This window comes from Leptodactylus fuscus, chromosome 1 (assembly GCF_031893055.1).
Source record: "Leptodactylus fuscus isolate aLepFus1 chromosome 1, aLepFus1.hap2, whole genome shotgun sequence".
Taxonomy (NCBI): domain Eukaryota; kingdom Metazoa; phylum Chordata; class Amphibia; order Anura; family Leptodactylidae; genus Leptodactylus; species Leptodactylus fuscus.
The window spans coordinates 99,708,196-99,725,390 of record NC_134265.1 but is presented as its reverse complement, the minus strand read 5'-3'; the positions used below and the strand labels follow the sequence as shown (position 1 = coordinate 99,725,390).

The 17,195-nt window shown below is 40.9% G+C and overlaps 1 protein-coding gene and 1 long non-coding RNA gene across 3 annotated transcripts in view; both read right to left on the bottom strand.

The window, feature by feature from the left end:
- Positions 1–17,195, bottom strand: part of LOC142203938 (uncharacterized) — a 1,061,686-nt gene that overhangs the window by 954,662 nt on the left and 89,829 nt on the right. The gene's annotated exons all lie outside the window — the stretch shown is intronic.
- The window catches only part of GLT1D1 (glycosyltransferase 1 domain containing 1), a 100,695-nt gene that overhangs the window by 28,704 nt on the left and 54,796 nt on the right, over positions 1–17,195 (bottom strand). Inside the window, exons 8-11 of the mRNA XM_075275033.1 lie at positions 15,123–15,172; positions 4,835–4,878; positions 3,352–3,472; positions 14–112 (exon numbers count right to left, since the gene is read on the bottom strand). Coding sequence (XP_075131134.1) covers positions 14–112; positions 3,352–3,472; positions 4,835–4,878; positions 15,123–15,172 — 314 coding nt within the window. The remainder of the gene's footprint in view (positions 1–13; positions 113–3,351; positions 3,473–4,834; positions 4,879–15,122; positions 15,173–17,195) is intronic.

Sequence of the window (17,195 nt, the reverse complement as noted above, 5' to 3'; positions counted from 1 at the left end):
AGAGATAAATTACCTTAGGGTTTGAAAAGAGTAAACCAGTATCTTCATGTTGAATTATTGCAGCATTCCCTGGGATATCCCTTGCCAGCACAGGGACTTCTAAATCCATAGCCTATGAAGGTGGAACAAAATAAAACTGAAATGGGTTTTCTGCTTTGGACCCCCCCCCCCCCAAAAAAAAAAAAAAAAAAAAAAAAAAAGAAAAAAAAATACAAATAAAACACCAAAGACTGGCATGTTGCTGTATTGTACACTTCCCATGAAGCCTTGCATTTTGCTCTCTACAGTAGAGACTGCACATGTACTATACCCACTACAGAACTGAGCCCCATTACCCCCAAAATGGAACATCATCAGTGAGCCACGTGGTTGAATGAAACGGTGATGTAACAGGACATGTGATACACACCCAGAAAGACAGAGAGAAGAATCAATAATGTAAGTAAAAACGGGCAGCACGGTGGCTCAGTGGTTAGCACTGCAGCCTTGCAGCACTAGAGTCCTAGGTTCAAATCCTGCCATGGGCAACATCTGCAAGGAGTTTGTATGTTCTCCCTGTGTTTGTGTGGGTTTCCTCCCACACACCAAAGACATACGGATAGGGAATGTAGAGTGTGAGCCTTATATGGGACAGTGACTGACAATATCTATAAAGCGCTGCGGAATATGATGGCACTATATAAGTAAACATAATAATAATAATAATAATATTCTTCACAGGTGATTAACTACTTAAGGATACCGCCAAAAAACACCTAAAGGACACAGTCCCATTTTTCAAAACTGATAATTTTGGGGTGCTTTAACTTACCTCATATGTTTTTGAAATGCTCTGCTTTTCAGATAGACAGTCAGCCACCCAAATAAGTTAATAATTATTATCCATCATATCTCTGCTTTAAATCGGCATCATCTTTTAATTGTCCTTGGATATATTTTGGATGTTAGAAGGCTTACAAGTGTAATAGCAATTTTCCAAATTTACAAGAAAATTTCCCAAACCCATTTGTTAGGGACCACTTCAGTTCTGAAGGGGATTTTAAAATCCTATATATTAGAAACCCCCATAAAAATCATTCCATAATCAAAACTGAAATCCTTAAATAAATATATATATATTTTTTTATATATTAAGGTGTGTTAGTTCTTGTGATGGGTTAATACATCCATCCATATACCTTTAGCAGTTATTGGAGTGATTTCTGGATGTCTCTGTTTGTTGCTGCATTGTTTACATGCTGTAGCTTCCTGCTGTGCAGACTTACGCTGGGTTCACACTAGTGCCCGGACTCTGTTCTGAGCTTTCCGTCTTCTGCATGCAGAAGACGGAAACCTGTCAGATCGGGTCCGGCCGTGAGCGCTGGTGAGCGTTTTATGCTGTCCGCCATGAAACCGTTTTTTTAAACCGGACACAGAGTACTGCATGTCCGACTCTGTGTCCGTTTAAAAAAAAAAACAGTTTTGCCGCGGAGAGCATAAAATGCTCACGGCCGGACACTTTTCAAACCCATTTATGAATGGGTTTCAAAGAGTCCTGCAGCTTTCCGTCTCCTGCTCTGTTTTGTGCAGGAAACAGAAACCTGTATGAACTGAGACCGGGCGCAGATGTGAACGAGCCCGTACTGTGAAGCTGCAGCACTAACTCCCTCTCACTCAGCCCCCCTCCTCCTCCTCTCTCACTCCCTTACAAAACCCTCCGGCTCACTAGCCTAGGCCCTCCCACCCTCACTAAGCCTAGCCCCTCCCACCCTCCCTAAGTCCGGCCCCTCCCGCCCTCCCTAAGTCCGGCCCCTCCCACCCTCCCTAAGTCTGGCCCCTCCCACCCTCCCTAAGTCTGGTCCCTCCCACCCTCCCTAAGTCTGGTCCCTCCCATTGACTGACTAGCGATGCCGCCCATTAATAGCCCCACCTACTCTCCCCATCTCCCGAGCTAAGCTATTCCATCCACTGTAGAAGACAGGAAGAGAGGGCGGACCTGTTCCACAGACACAGGAAGGCTGGTAAGTATTGCAAGGGATATGGGAGGGGGAAGAGTGATGGTAACATTCCGTTTCGGAAGAAGTAAAACGGAACGTCACCGGATTATCAGAAAGTGTACTTGGAGAGGTAATATGAGCACTCCAGGGATATGGGTAATTATTAGAGATGAGCGAGTACTATTCGAAACTCCAGTTTCAAATAGCACGCACCCATAGGAATGATAGATAGACATTCCTATGGGTGTGTGCTATTCGGTGGGAGAATTTAGTGTAGGGTTTAAGTATGAGTTTATCCTGCACAACCCCTTTAAGTGTTTCACGGGAATTAAAACAACATGGAGATGAAATTTAGACATTTCATTTTTTTTCAATAATACACATCATTTAGACCTAAAATTTAAACATTCAAAAATACATCTCACAATTTGCTATGCAATTCTTCCCGATCACAGAAATCCCCCACATGTGGATGTAAACTGCTGTTTGGGCACATGACAGCACAACAAAGGGAAGGAGCGACACTGGGCTTTTAATGAGCAGATTTTTATTGAAATACTTTTCTGGTTTTATGTCTTATTTACAGAGTCCCTAAAAGTACCAGTTTTCAGTTAAAAGGAATCTGTGACCAAAAAAACAAACAAAAAAAAAAAAACACCTTTATTCTAACCCAGAAGCTATATTCCCAATACCTGCAGCAGTTCTTCAATGAAGTCAGAGGAGTACAGCTCAGTTGCAGTGTACATGCACTAGACTACATTTGCATACACAGTGAAGTGGGGGGTGTATGTCCACGGCTTTACTGAAGAACTAAGCAAGGAGATGAGTTATGAGACTCGCGTTACAACAGGACTGTTTGGAGCGCTAATCCATAAGAACTAGTGGGTGTTTTAGTGAACCAAATGGACCTGACAGGTTCCCTTTAAATCCAGCATATCCTACAACCCATGTAAATTTTAGAACAGTGGCTCAATGGTTTGCACTGTCTCTTTGCGGCCTAGGGTACTGTCACCCTTCAGGTCTTAGAGTCAAATGCAGCCAAAGACAACATCTGCATGGAGTTTGTATGTTCTCCCCATGTTTATGTGGATTTACTCAGGGTACACTGCTTTCCTCCTATACTCCAAAGACATACAGAAGGGGAATTTAGATTGTGAGCCCCATATGGGACAGTGTTGACGATACCTGTGATGCACTGCAGAATATGATAGTGCTATATGTGTAAACTATATAAATACAGTATATAAATTTTAGCTGAATAGCGTTAACAGCAATTTCCTATACTGATCACTACAATGTAAGAAAGAACTGGCCTCTGCAATACTAGCCCCTAGTCCATACTTCCAAGGTTGGTGCAAAGATAAAACGTAGTTACCTCAAGTATGGCTGCTGACATCCCCTCAGACAATGAGCTATTCACCACGGCAAAGCTTCTCTTTATCAGAGCCTGTAAGTTTGCCTGTGGAATTTCTTGTACAAGGTGAACTCCATCAATGCTGTGAAAATCAACATAACAATGTGGATTACAATGTGCTAACCGCATACTGTATACTACAGTACTATACAAGTATATGTGTGCCTGGCAGTATATACTGGATCTGTCGTCAACAGATTTATCACTAGAATAAAGTGAATGGATAATCTCATAAGACATGCTTTAACAAGTATTTCTGGAAAATGAGAAATTTATAGTTTCTGCACATACTGAAAAATGAAAAACAGGTTTTAAGTTCACCGTTTCAATCATCTTGGCAAAGGCACATCCAGCACTGATACTTTTAAAAAGAATTCTGAAAAAGGCTTAAAAAAGAAAAACTGCACAAAGCATTTATAGGAAGAGTAAAATGTCTACAGTAGTTGCCAGGGGAGTATTTGAGCAATAAGTCGGGGGCCACTAAACTCAACACTTACAATAAAAACGTAAAGGGGTTGGCCACCTTCAGACCAATATTAAGAGACAAATGTTATTGTTTGTAGAATAAAATAATATACAATTTTCCAATATACTTTCTATGTCAATTCCTCACAGTTTTCTAGATTTCAGCTTGCTGTAATTCATTCTGTTACTTCTAGAGGATAAAAGTCTGACCATGGTCATGCGATTTACGGTCCATGGTCATGTGATTTACGGTCCATGGTCATGTGATGAGGACACAGGTGCACAGCTGATTACCAGGCAGATGTCTGATTACTGGGCTGTGACTATAACGAGTGGCACCTGTGTGCTCATCACATGACCATGGACCGTAAATCACATGACCATGGACCGTAAATCACATGACCATGGTCAGACTTTTATCTAACAGAATGAATGACAGCAAGCCGAAATCTAGAAAACCGTGAGGAATTGACATAGAAAGCATATTGGAAAATTGTACAATTTTTTATTATACAAACCATAACATTTGTCTCTCAATATTGTTCTGAAAGTGGCCAACCCCTTTAAGGGGGGCTATGGAAGTGGTAGTGCCACAGTCATGTTCATCTGTTTCCATGTACGCAGGCTACTCATTTCATGACACCACGCTATATTCTGGTTGTCCTCTCTTACTGGTGGGACTTGCGCTCTAACTTTCCCTACCACAAATATTAGGGTTACCTACAATAGGGAAACCAGTCAGCTCATACGTAACTGGAGCACCTGCTGGAAACCTACACAAGCATACAGCAAACATCCAAATCCAATGCAGATGTTACCTGTGGTCGGGTCTGGGCCAAGGAGAGACCCTGGGGAGCTGTGTACTTCTCCACAAGAGTTTTATGTTACCTTCAAACGCAGAACCATTTACAGTACATTTCTCATACTTGGCTACATAAAATACATAACACAGGACATTTTTCTCAATTGAAATACTTACTTATGAAGCTTGGCTTTCACCTCATTTGTAAATAATGGATCTACCTGTAATGAAAAATGCAAAAAAAAAACAAAAACCTCATTGGGGCTAAATAGACATAGTAAAACTAAAAATAATAGGAACATACTCAAATATACACTGCCCGCAAAATATAGATACTCAAGTGGAGGTTAATGAAAGAGGGTAGGAACGGACGACAGCAGAATATTGTGAAGTTATAAACCTACCGATACAGAATTACTACAATCACAGAATTAAACCTTTAAGGATGCAGGGTAGTTTGTACATTAATGCTCAATGACTTTTTTCCCAAAAAAATGTATAGGTAAATGAGGGCTTATTCTTTGTGTGACAAGTTGTACTTTCATTCTGCACCATTTTGGGGTACATATAGTGTTTGGATTAGCTTTTATTAAAAAGTTGGGGTGGTCCATGTGGAAAAACCCACAATCCAATCAGAATTTGTACTCCCTGGGGATCTGTTAACTTAATTACCAGCGGATTAACTCCGCGCTCCCCAGTCTGGCCCGTATATGCTGCTGCCTCCATAGACCAGTGGACACTTCACTGAAGCAGTGCCGCGGGGTCATGTGGAGGAGAGGAGACCGGGGACCTGCAGGGCGGCAGGCCGTGCGGGGAAGGGAGAAGTCTGCAGGAGGGTGTTCCAGGGGGTGGAGGCCGCGGGGGGTCAGGGGGGCCACCGCGAGAAGGATGTGTGCGGTGGGGCCGTGGGAGCAGAGGTCAAGGGGGGGTTCCACGTGAAGAGGGGCCCTGGGGAGGGATAAGTGTGGGGGTTGCTGCAGGTGGGAGGCCAAGGTAGAGGGTGCGGTGGGATCCGCAGGAGTTGGGGATGGGGGCCGTGGTTGCAGCGGGAGAGGGTGGCGCGGAAAAGAAATTCAGGGTCAGGCTGGGCCGCCGCGGGAAAGCGGGGTGCCATGGGAGTGGCCACCGCGGGGGGAGGGAGGCGCCTGTCCGGACACGGCGGATTACAACCAACATCAATTGAATAAATGTAAGCGGCTCAATGCCAACCTGCGGACGAAGTTGCGGGCAGATGCTAGTATTTATATAACTAATAGTTTCAAACATTTAAACATGCTAATATAAATAATTAAAAATTCTGCAGAACTGTAAAAATTTTCTCCAACCATCTTAGTGGGGACAGTCTTTTCTCTTGATGGTTGCACTATGAGGTCAGAAACTCATAACTAAGTTTCACAGCATAGAAAACATCTCCATTCATAATCGGGTCCATTGGCAACCTATCAAGGCAAAACACTGTCAATGCTTAGAGCAGTTAGAAAAAAAAAAAAAAAAAAAAAAAAAACTTACAACACTGCAAAATTTTTAACTTTTCATTTATTTTTGCAAAAATGTTTACCTTATAATTGTCTAGAATTTTCGAAGGGCTTTTGTTTGCAGGAAAACCCCCTGTAAGATTTCTGAGCAAACTAACAAGATGAGAGAATTGAAACTTTGAAAATTCCCCTTCACACTATGTGACACTGCAACTTGGATTTGAATCAATGATGATTTCACTAATTTACACTTGAAAAGGGTTATGCAGGGTGAAATAAAACTTACCAGTGCATGCCCTGGTAAGCCCTGCATTGGATCAGCCTTATTTCTACTATATAATAAGGTCCCTTGGAGCCCTAATTACTATCTTTGCAGAGCACAGGAACTAGGCGTACACTGCCTGCCCTGCCACTGTGATGGCTCTATGTGATGTCACCGACTACTTTACTTCAGCTGCAGGTTCATAGAGTACAGTGGCTGAGCGGTAGAGGAACAAGACATCCAGCCATCCCAGATGTCTACAAGGATACATTTTGGTCCTAATTTTCTGTCAACTGAGCACAATACATAAACGCCAGAACACAATACATACATTTCACATTAAGCTAGATCAACAATTTACTGAGACACTATGACTAGACCTGCATCGGGGGATGTTGGTAATGACGTGATCCTTGTCATCGGGGAGGTCCGATGGCGCGGCTCTCGCCGATAGGTCAGTCCTCTTCTTAGTGCAGGGATGTTGGTGGAGCCTCTCCTTTTTAGCTTCTCTGACTCAGTATGACGACACCACTGCCATCAATGTGGACATGTTGCTTGAGTGCTCTGCACTATGCACTTTATCTATTTACACTTGATGATCAAAAGAAACGCGTAGGGTTTTGTTACTAGGGCTGACAGTCAGTCCCATTCCTAGCTATTAGTAGACCTAGAAGGCTCGCCCTTGGCTTTCCATGTATAGCCTGGGGAACTAGCTTGGACGCTGCTGGGAGTACTCTATATCATGGGCTGACATACACTCATCTGCCCCGATATATCACACACAGGTTTGGCTTTTTATTTCATGGTTCTGTGGTGTTTTTAGGACACTCTTTTGAGCACTTCTTATTTCAGCTTAGGGCTCGTTCACATCTGCGGCCCGGCACTCCGTACTTAGGTTTCCGTTTCCTACCTAAAACAGAGGCAGGATACGGAAACCTGCAGGAGTCTCTCTCACCCATTCATTTGAATGGGTGAGAGAGATGTCTGGCCGTGCGCGGCGGTGAGCGTTTTAGGCTCTCCGCCGCGAAACCGGGTTTTATAATCCGGACTCAGAGTCGGACATGCAGTACTCTGTGTCCGGATAAAAAAATCCGGTTTCGCGGCGGAGAGCATAAAACGCTCACCGCCGCGCACGGCCGGACCCGGTCTATGGTTTCCGTCTTCTGGCATGCAGAAGACGGAGACCATAGAACGGAGACCCCAAACGCAGGTGTGAACCCACGCTTACTTATGTTTTATCGGTTTGTTCTATTAACAGTAAAGTTTTAGTTTATTGTTTTGAACCAGTGAAAGAATTTCAGTGAAGTAAAAAAGAAAATGAGTCTCTTTCTGGAAAACATCTAACCAAGTTCAATCAGTTCGGATTTTAATGCAATGAAATGGCTTGATGTAGCAAAAACAAAACCCGTAAAGCATTATTGAAGTAGCATGAAGTTTGAGAGTGAATTCCTCAATGTGATTTCAATTGGGTGTAATAGCAAAGCAGAACATATTGGGACAGTACATGCTTTTAACCAAGTAGAATCTTTGAGGAGAGATTTGCTTCTTTCATTTCCTGAGGTACATTGCTATTTCAGAGTCACATAAACTATAACTAAACCCAAAAATACTTTCTTTCATGAGAGAAGAGAGGGTCAGTCAATCTTGTATTGCTTTGAATTTTACCCAACTTGGTTTAGTCAGAAAAATATTACTTGGCACATTGCGCTTGTAAAGACAAAAAAATATCTAAAGTCAGTAAAACTCAACCGTGTATTTAACAAGCATGAAAGTATCAGGGGGTAAAAAAATAAAAATAAAAATACCCTCTGAACTATAAGTCCAGGGCCCCCCAGTAGTATGTTGGGGCCAATAATGGGCTTTATCCTTGGTGAGGGGGACAAATGGGGTATCAAACTGTGTGGGACATTACACTTAATAGAGGGGCACTAATAGGCATTATACTGTGTATAGGGGGCAATAAGGAGCATTACACTGTGTATATTTGGCAAAAAGGATCAATATACTGTGAATAGGGGACAAAGGAGCGGTATATTGTATATAGAGGGTAACAAGGAGCATTATACTGTGTAAAGTGGGCAACAAGGAGCATTATACTGTGCATAGGGGGCAATAACGGGCATTATACAATGTATAGGAGTCTTGGCATTCTGTTGTACTATTTTGTTAGAAGTTTTTCAGGCTCACACAGCTGTAATACTGAAGTAATGTACTCTCTGTATTACAACTATATGTTCCATTATAATAACTTTTATGTACAGATTGATGACATTCGTCTCTCCATACAAAATATGCCGCATACCCCTGTCCTATATTATGGTCACTTGGCCTTTTCTCAGCTATTTGTTGGCTATTGTACAGTTACTCCTGGTAGAACAGCATCAGTAATAGATAAGGTTAGACAGATCCTTATCCTCAGAGACAAATGCAAAATTAGTTTCAGCCATAATATGAATATTAGCAGCAGGAAAACTGATAAGACACTGTGTATGGAGGCTTATATAGTCATAGACCAGACTGTCCAGCAAGACCCTGCATATATTTCAACTTTTCATGGAAACTCAGATACCCTTTAAGAAAGTGTAGGTAAAGTGCTGTCAAAATATTACTACACTATGCTGGAATAGCAAACATTTGTGATACTGTCCTATCAGAGATATGACTTGAAGCCCCTGTGCCCCAAGGCAAAATCTAGAATGGGTCCCTATTTAGTCTGTGCCATTTTGATACAGGTATATTTCAGATACATAGACCTTTGAGATCCCTTCAGGGTCCAGGGTCCATTAGTAATAGCTACCTCTTAACACCCCTATAGCTACACCCTTTTGTCCTATTATATTTGAATGGGTGGTGCTGAAAATAAGAATATATAGAAGTAAATTTCTGCAATAAATCTGATGTGAATATACCCCAACACGCTAATAAAAAAAAAAAATCAATACAAAACTCAGAAATCATTACTATGTTGTTTTATAAAGAATCATTGATCATACGTGTACTGCTTTGTTCAAGACTTCTGAGCACTGTATACTATATATAGAAGGGTTCATATTTCCCATATCAGCAGAGTGTGAAATTGTATGTGATAAATATGGAAATGCTTATGGTTTGCAGTATGCTATTGATATGTGGTAGTCTTTGATTTTCTTTTTATGTCTATATAGTGGAGCAAATTCAATTATCCAGCAATTCACACAGCTGCAATCCACAAATAATATATGGTCTGCATTAGCAGATATAGTCCTAATGACCTGACTAAACAGTATCATAAGGATCTATGGTGCTGTAAGTTTTACCATTATGGTCATTTGTACTGACCTAATAGTTAAATCAATATAAACTAAGACCTGGCAGTTTAAGGTGCACTGTTGTATGATGTATAGTATATGTTGTCAGGGTCTGGGGTTGCTAGGTGGGGTGGCATAGGCACACAAGTCCAGTTTCTTTAGTCCAAAAACAAAGGTAGAGTTTATTTTCACTCAAAAAGGTAGTGCAGCAACAAAAAGAAACCATCCAAAAATAAATACCTGCCCAGCTAGGCTCTAACTAAACATAGAATAGGTTACCTCACCTATAATAGCAGAAATCAAAAGCCAGTAGAATCATTCAGGACACAGCTCCAAAAATATGACCTCTCTGTTTGCTCTCCAGCCAAACTCTGCCAAAGTGTTGCTGCTGGAGCAACTTCTTAAGCCTCCTTGACGAGAACACTCTCTACAGCTTAGTCGCTGCCGGAACATCCCCAAAGTGTGGTCTGGAGGGGGAGTGGAATGACAGGTCCCACTACCAACCTACCTGCCATTCCTAAAAATCCAGCCCAGTACTGAGCATTTACCAAAATGCTCAGCAGACAAAAGATGTCTACTGAGAACAAACATTCCTGGAGTTTTCTCATCTCACCCACCTTAGTAGTCTGGGTGAGATGTACACCCCCTCCATTACCTGACCAGCCATCAGCTTACATAGTTAATAGACATATTAGACAGTTTTTGTCTACGTATATGTACATTGCTTTGCAAAAGTATTCATACCCCTTGAACACTTGATTTTAAGTTACAGACCATTACAAAGTAGCCAATAATTGTGAAGAGGAACAGAAATGATATATGGTTTTCAAAATTTTAATCATATAAAAATCTGAAAAGTGTGATCTGAAAAGTATTCATCCCCCTATATCAATACTTTGTAGAGCCACCTTTCATTGCAATCACATCTGCAAGTCTTTTGGGATATGTCTCTACCACCTTTGCGCTTTTAGAGACTGAGAACTGTTGCCCATTCTTCTTTGCAAAATAGCTCACGCACAGTCAGGTTGGATGGAGACCGTCTGTGAGCAGAAATCTTTATGTCTTGCCACAGATGCTCAATAGGATTTAGGTCTAGACTTTAACTGGGTTATTCTAAACCATTCCACTGTAGCTTTGATTATATGTTTAAGGTCATTGTCTTGCTGGAAAGTGAATTTCCTTCCCGGTCTCAAGTGTTTTGCAGCCTCCAATAGGTTTTCTTCCAGGATTTCCCTGTATTTTGCTCCAGCCATCTTCCCATTAACTCTGACCAACTTCCCTGTCCCTGCTGAAGAAGCAGCTCCACAGCATGATGCTGCCACCACCATATTTCACAGTGGGGATGATGTGTTCAGGGTGATGAGCAGTGTTACTTTTCTTCCACACATAGCCCTTTGCATTTAGGCCAAAAAGTTCAACTTTGGTCTCATCTGACCCGAGCACCTTCTTCCATATGTTTGCTACGTCCCCGATTTGGCTTGTGGCAAACGGCACTTCTTAAGTCTTCTTTCAACATCTGTTTTCTTCTTGCCACTCTTCCATAAAGGCCAGATTTGTGGAGTGCATGACCTATAGTTGTCCTATAGACAGATTCTCCAACCTGAAGTGTGGATTTCTGCAGTTCCTCCAGAGTGACCATGGACATCTTGGCTGCTTCTCTGACCAGTGCTCTCCTTGCTTGATCTGTCAGTTTAGGTGGACGGCCATGTCTTGGTAAGTTTGCAGTTGCAGAATACTTTTTCCATTTTTGGATGATGGATTGAACAGTGCTCAGGGGTGAACCTACCCCTTTCGCCGCCCGAGGCGAACTACAGAAAGCTGCCCCCCCCCCCTGCCGGGAGGAGGGGGCGGAGTGGGGGCGTGGCTGAGCGGATGGGGCGTGGCGAATCGAAGGGGGTGGGGCTTAGCGCCGTTCGCCGGCAGAGAGCAGGCACAGAGAGGGCCTACTCTCTGCCTGAGCGTGAGGGGAGGCTGCTGGAGCAGCGCTGCTCCAGTGGCCTCCCCAAACCACCGCTTGGTGCTAAGCCAGTCCAGGACAGCTTGTCATGGACTGGCTTAGGTTAGCAAAAATGCCGCCCTCCCTGGGGCCCTGACATAGCGCCGCCTGAAGCGCTTGCTTCAGGTCGCCTCATGGGAGGTGCGGCGCTGACAGTGCTCCATGGGGGGGCTCAAAGCTTGGGATATGTTTTTATAACGTCTGACTGCTGTGCTTGCCAACAAGGGTTTTGCCACCAAGTATTAAGTCTTGTTTGCCAGCGGGATCAATTACTTATTTCTCTATGCAAAATGCAAATAAATTTATACAATTTATACAATGTGATTTTCTGGATTTTATTTTTGATATTCTCTCACTGTTAAAATTAACCTATCCTTAAAATTATAGACTGTTCATGTCTTTGTCAGTGCGCAAATTTACGAAATCAGCAAGGAGTCAAATAATTATTTCCTTCACTGTACACACACAACAGTAGACAAACTGCCAGGTCTTAGTTTATATTGTTTTAACTATTAGGGCAGTACAAAGGGCCATAATGGCAAAACTTACAGCACCATAGATCCTTATGATACTGTTTAGTCAGGTCATTAGGACCATATCCGCTGATGCAGACCATATATTATTTGTGGATTACAGATGTGTGAATTGCTGGATAATTGAATCTGCTCCACTATGTAAACATTCAAAGAAAATCAACGACTAACACATATCAATAGCATACTGCAAACCATAAGCATTTCCATATTTATCACATACAAATTCACACTCTGTGGATATGGGAAATATGAACCCTTCTATATACAGTATACAGTACTCAGAAGTCCTGAAGAAAGCAGCACAAGTACAATCAATGATTCTTTATAAAACACAGCAGAGTAATGATTTCTGAGTCTTGTATTGATTTTTTCTTAGCTTGTTGAAGTATATTTACATATTTCAGATTTGTTGCATAAATTCACTTCTATTCATCCTAAATTTTTGCAACATCCATTCAAATATAATAGGACAAAAGGGTGTAAATATAGGGTGTGTGAAAAAGTGACAGGCTTCAGGTGAGTGCTGGAATCCTGATATATCTCCCCCAGGTTTCTGACATATGTGTGGTCCAGTGCGGGTTTTGAGTAGGCCTCCGCCCAGGTGTGGGTCCTGGGGCTCATTACTAGGCCATACAAGGCTGCAGAGCCTGCACTTCAGGGCAAACCCTGGGAGAGAGAGGAGATGCCTGGTCTATACTGAAATACTGAGAGACGAGTGAGACCTAAAAGTGTTATTTTGTTTGTTCGTATGCCTAGTAGAAAGCCATATATATAATTAGCCTTTTCCTGTTTAGTTAGTGCTCGGACGAGCAGGTTTTTGTTTGACGTTTTTGTACTTTAAGCAAAGGTTTATTTATTTATTTCAGCTATTATTTTCAAATAAACCTATTTGCACCAAATATTGTGTCCCTGCCTCTGACTGGTTGGGTCCATACCATTGCTGCTACCGAGCTATCTTCCCCAAAATGTTTAAGATGTAGCTATTGCTAATGGACCCTGAAGGGATCTCAAAGATCTATCTGCCACATTATGTATGTATGTATATATATATATATATATATATATATATATATATATATGGCACAGGCTAGGAAGGGACCCATTATAGACCCATTATAGGGGCTTCAAGTTACACCTGTGATAGGACAGTATCACAAATGTTTGCTATTCCAGCATAGTGTAGAAATATTTTGACAGAACTTTACCTACACTTGCTTAAAGGGTATCTGAATTTCCATGAAAAATTGAAATATATGAAGGGTCTTGCTGGGCAATCTGCTCTATGACTATATAAGATTTAAAACAGTAGTTGGGGGCACTGGAGCTATAGTTCAGAGAGTGCTTTTAGTGGCTAAACAGATTGGGAAATGGAAGAAGCAAATCTCTCCTCAAAGGATCCCCTTAGATAAAAGGATGTACTGTCCGAAAATGTTATTTTTCTCTAGTACACATTAATGAAACCACAATTCTCAAGCCTCACAGTACTTCAATAATGCTTTATGGTTTGCTTGTTTGGTATTTCTTTTTGCTCCATCAAGCCATATTGATTTAATTAAAATCAGAACTGGTTGAACTTGGTTGGATGTTTTCCATAAAAATACATTTTTTGTTGTCTGGCTTAGCATCAAATGTATGTATTGTGTTTACTGGACATTTATGTATTAGGGGTATGAATATTTTTGCAAGTCATTCTAGGCAGAATTTTGGCACAAGATGTAGCATTTTAGGCTGTGCCCTCCTACTGAGAAGTCAGCAGCCCTTCACGAATAGGCTAATGCCTTTGGGGAACGAGACATTAAATGTGCCTAGATCACATAACAAAAGTGTCACTCCAGGCACAAACTAAGCTTTCAGCTTTTGGACAAGGTCTCAAATATCTACATGCTCCAAAAAGTGTATTAACCTAAATGGTGCCCTTACAGAGATCCACAGCTTTCTCTTAGGTTATGTTGACATCTGTGTCAGGAACTCCATGAAGAAGTCCTCCAAGAACAACTTTTTTTTGTCCTACAAAATCAGTTTAGTTTATGGGGTCCTTTGGGATCCGTTACCGTCAAACATTAGATAGATCTGTTTTATTGTTTAGTACATTTTGTTTTGTTCTGCTATAGTGAAACAAAAAAATTTGACCAAAATGACTCAGATGTGAACATACCCTTACTTGGGCGTAAGAAAGAATTGCTGGGGAGTTAGTATAGGACATAATCAGGATCACATTTTTCTATAGGTCTAGTGGTCAAACAGCAAGGGTTAGTCTATACAAAGTAGGTTTCAGTCCTTCATACACGAGATATAGTCATCATGGTTTTAGCTTTCAGGTGCCTAACACACCGAGTTAAACACTCAACACAATACATAAAACTGGCATAATTATTTAGGCAGCAAGCATATCATACTAATGGAAAGTGCTGTGAGCAGTCTACCATTTCACATTTATCTTCCATGCCACTTTACTTGTAAATATTTTTGTGTAGCAGAGTGTAAAGAAATGCAAGAGAGAAAATTGGATATCCTATATTGTATAATGAAAACATATGTTGTGAAATTAGACTAGAAAGAGAAAATGAGCCGACATGATATTACATTTACATTTGTCAATTTAGAACTTAAAGGGGTCCCTCTGTTTCAACTATGGTCTGGCTTTATAGAAACAGCGCAGCTGTGAGCTACATTTATGGAATTTATGGAAACAGAGTAGAATAGCGTGCTACATGGTTCCCTAGATTTCCATTTACTTCTACATTAATTACGGAAACAGCGTAGCTCAGAGACCATAACTGAGGTCACGGTTAGGTAAGTAGCAGGGCTGTTTCACAAATTAGGGCCCCTACCTAAGAAAGGTTTAAAAATGCAACATGGCTTTATTTTATATACCACTCACTCATTTATTAATATAAAGTTATACTTACCATTGGCCCAATAATAGCCAAGCAAATACTTGGTTCCCTTTTATGCCACTCTAGGAGAAAGTAGGTATCGTTAAGTTGGCAGTAAATGGTAACTGAATGGCAATTTGCAGCACATGGAAATGTGGCAGAGTATCAGAGTATACAGTGAGTTGTTATAGAAAGTGATCAGGCAGATCATCAAGGACAAGGTTATTTGGATTAGACTGTATTTCTGAAGCAGGCCTCGTTATCTCTTCTTCGTATAAGGTGGTACTGACTCAGTACACGGAATCATATAATGCGCTATTAGTTACTTCAGAGGTTCTCCACCAGAATTAATCATTACAAAAATCTGATTTTTGTCCAAAAGCACAAATTCCCCATTGCAGATTTTCACATGAATCTGTGGCAAAATCTTGGATGAATTTGTGACAAACACTGCAAGTATTACATGTGGATTTTTACCAAATGCATAGCAAAGGGTGAAATCAGCTGTGGTGCTCATCCGATTACTAACAAGGTGGGAGGATGAGTCCCTGCTCTATGGGGGAACTAAGTTCTCTAACTGTTATTTACAGCTCTACAGTCTGGACTAACAGGTCAGCGAATTGCACTTTGATGATGAAGGCTTAGACCAGGTTTTTATCTTTCTATTTAAACATGAAGATAACATTCAGTTTACTGCAAATCCGTTCTCTGCAGAAGAATAGTGAAAAAATGATCTCTACAAACCTGTGTTAATGTAATATACATTTACTATGCATATTATTTGATCTGTATTTACATTTAATTTCTGCCACTGATAATAAATAATTTATCATGGTAAAAGCAATGTCTAAATCTACTGAAATAAATCATGGTGGCCTGTCCATCAAACAATCAAAGCCCTCTCACCAGCTTGCTGAAGCATAAAGGAAGTGAGAAGGAGAGACAGCATGCAAAACGGCTGAGAAAGGAGGGTGGCATCCTAGATCCTCAACTGGGCCCATGATCTGATGCATAATAATGAGCTCAAAATGTCCAGTAAAAGACCTACAGAATTAAAAGGGACTTTGGAGCAATGACTTGACACTAGGAGCTAATTCTCATGGTAAGGTTCACAAATATTACATATTACTGGATGTTAGGAATGGTGTGTTCTATATGGGATCTGTGCATATCCCTGTAGATGGTAGCTCTCAGAATCATTAACTCTGTTGGGCTAAGGGTTTCCCAATCTGATGCTGGTTACTATTCCATAGCTACAACATGAATGGGCACTGTAAAACCAAGGCAATAGGATATGATAAGTTTACAACTTTCTCTTTTTTTGTAAATGTAATTTTTGGTAGAGAACTTCTTGAAACTTTTCTTGTATGTTTAATCATCAGATTATTAGTGATGGATACATGATTTGTAGCTATTGGAGGCTCATTCCGGAGATTGACAGACAAGCACAGACATCTATAAAGCTCGATAAAAATATGATTATTATAAAGTGAGCAAATGGTTTTGGTCACAGATAATCGTCCATCCTAAAGTTAAATAAGCATCCTTCCACCAGTCTGTCAGAAGAGCTGTCACTGTGTATTAACAGAATTAAACACTTATTGGCAAGTTTTAACAATTAGACATTTATCATTCCAAAACACACTTGACACTTCCATAATTTATAGCTATCCAGACATGGAAAGATGAAGCAAATAGAAGATCAGCCTGCAGTGCTATACACCCACCAAACCATTCAGGAAATCGACACACTGTTTAATGACCATCCCTCTGCTCTAAAAATGTATGATTAAAACTGACAAGTGGGTGTAACCAATCTTCTTGTCAAAGGGATACATCTCAACATAGTGAGACTCCATCAGCAACTGGACAATGTCATTGTGTGGGAGCATACCCCCTTACTGGTAACACACCCAGTTGTCAATTTATTTCTAAGGGAATAGAGGAATGGCAAAATGCAGAACTCTAGGAAACTATTCTCCAGAATTCTCATTTTATGGGAGAGAAAAGTTATTTATGAAAACATACATATTAGGACAACAGGCAGGCCATTTTTAAGATAAAGCAACCCTTCACCATGCTGGAAAAAAAAAAAAAAAAAAAAAA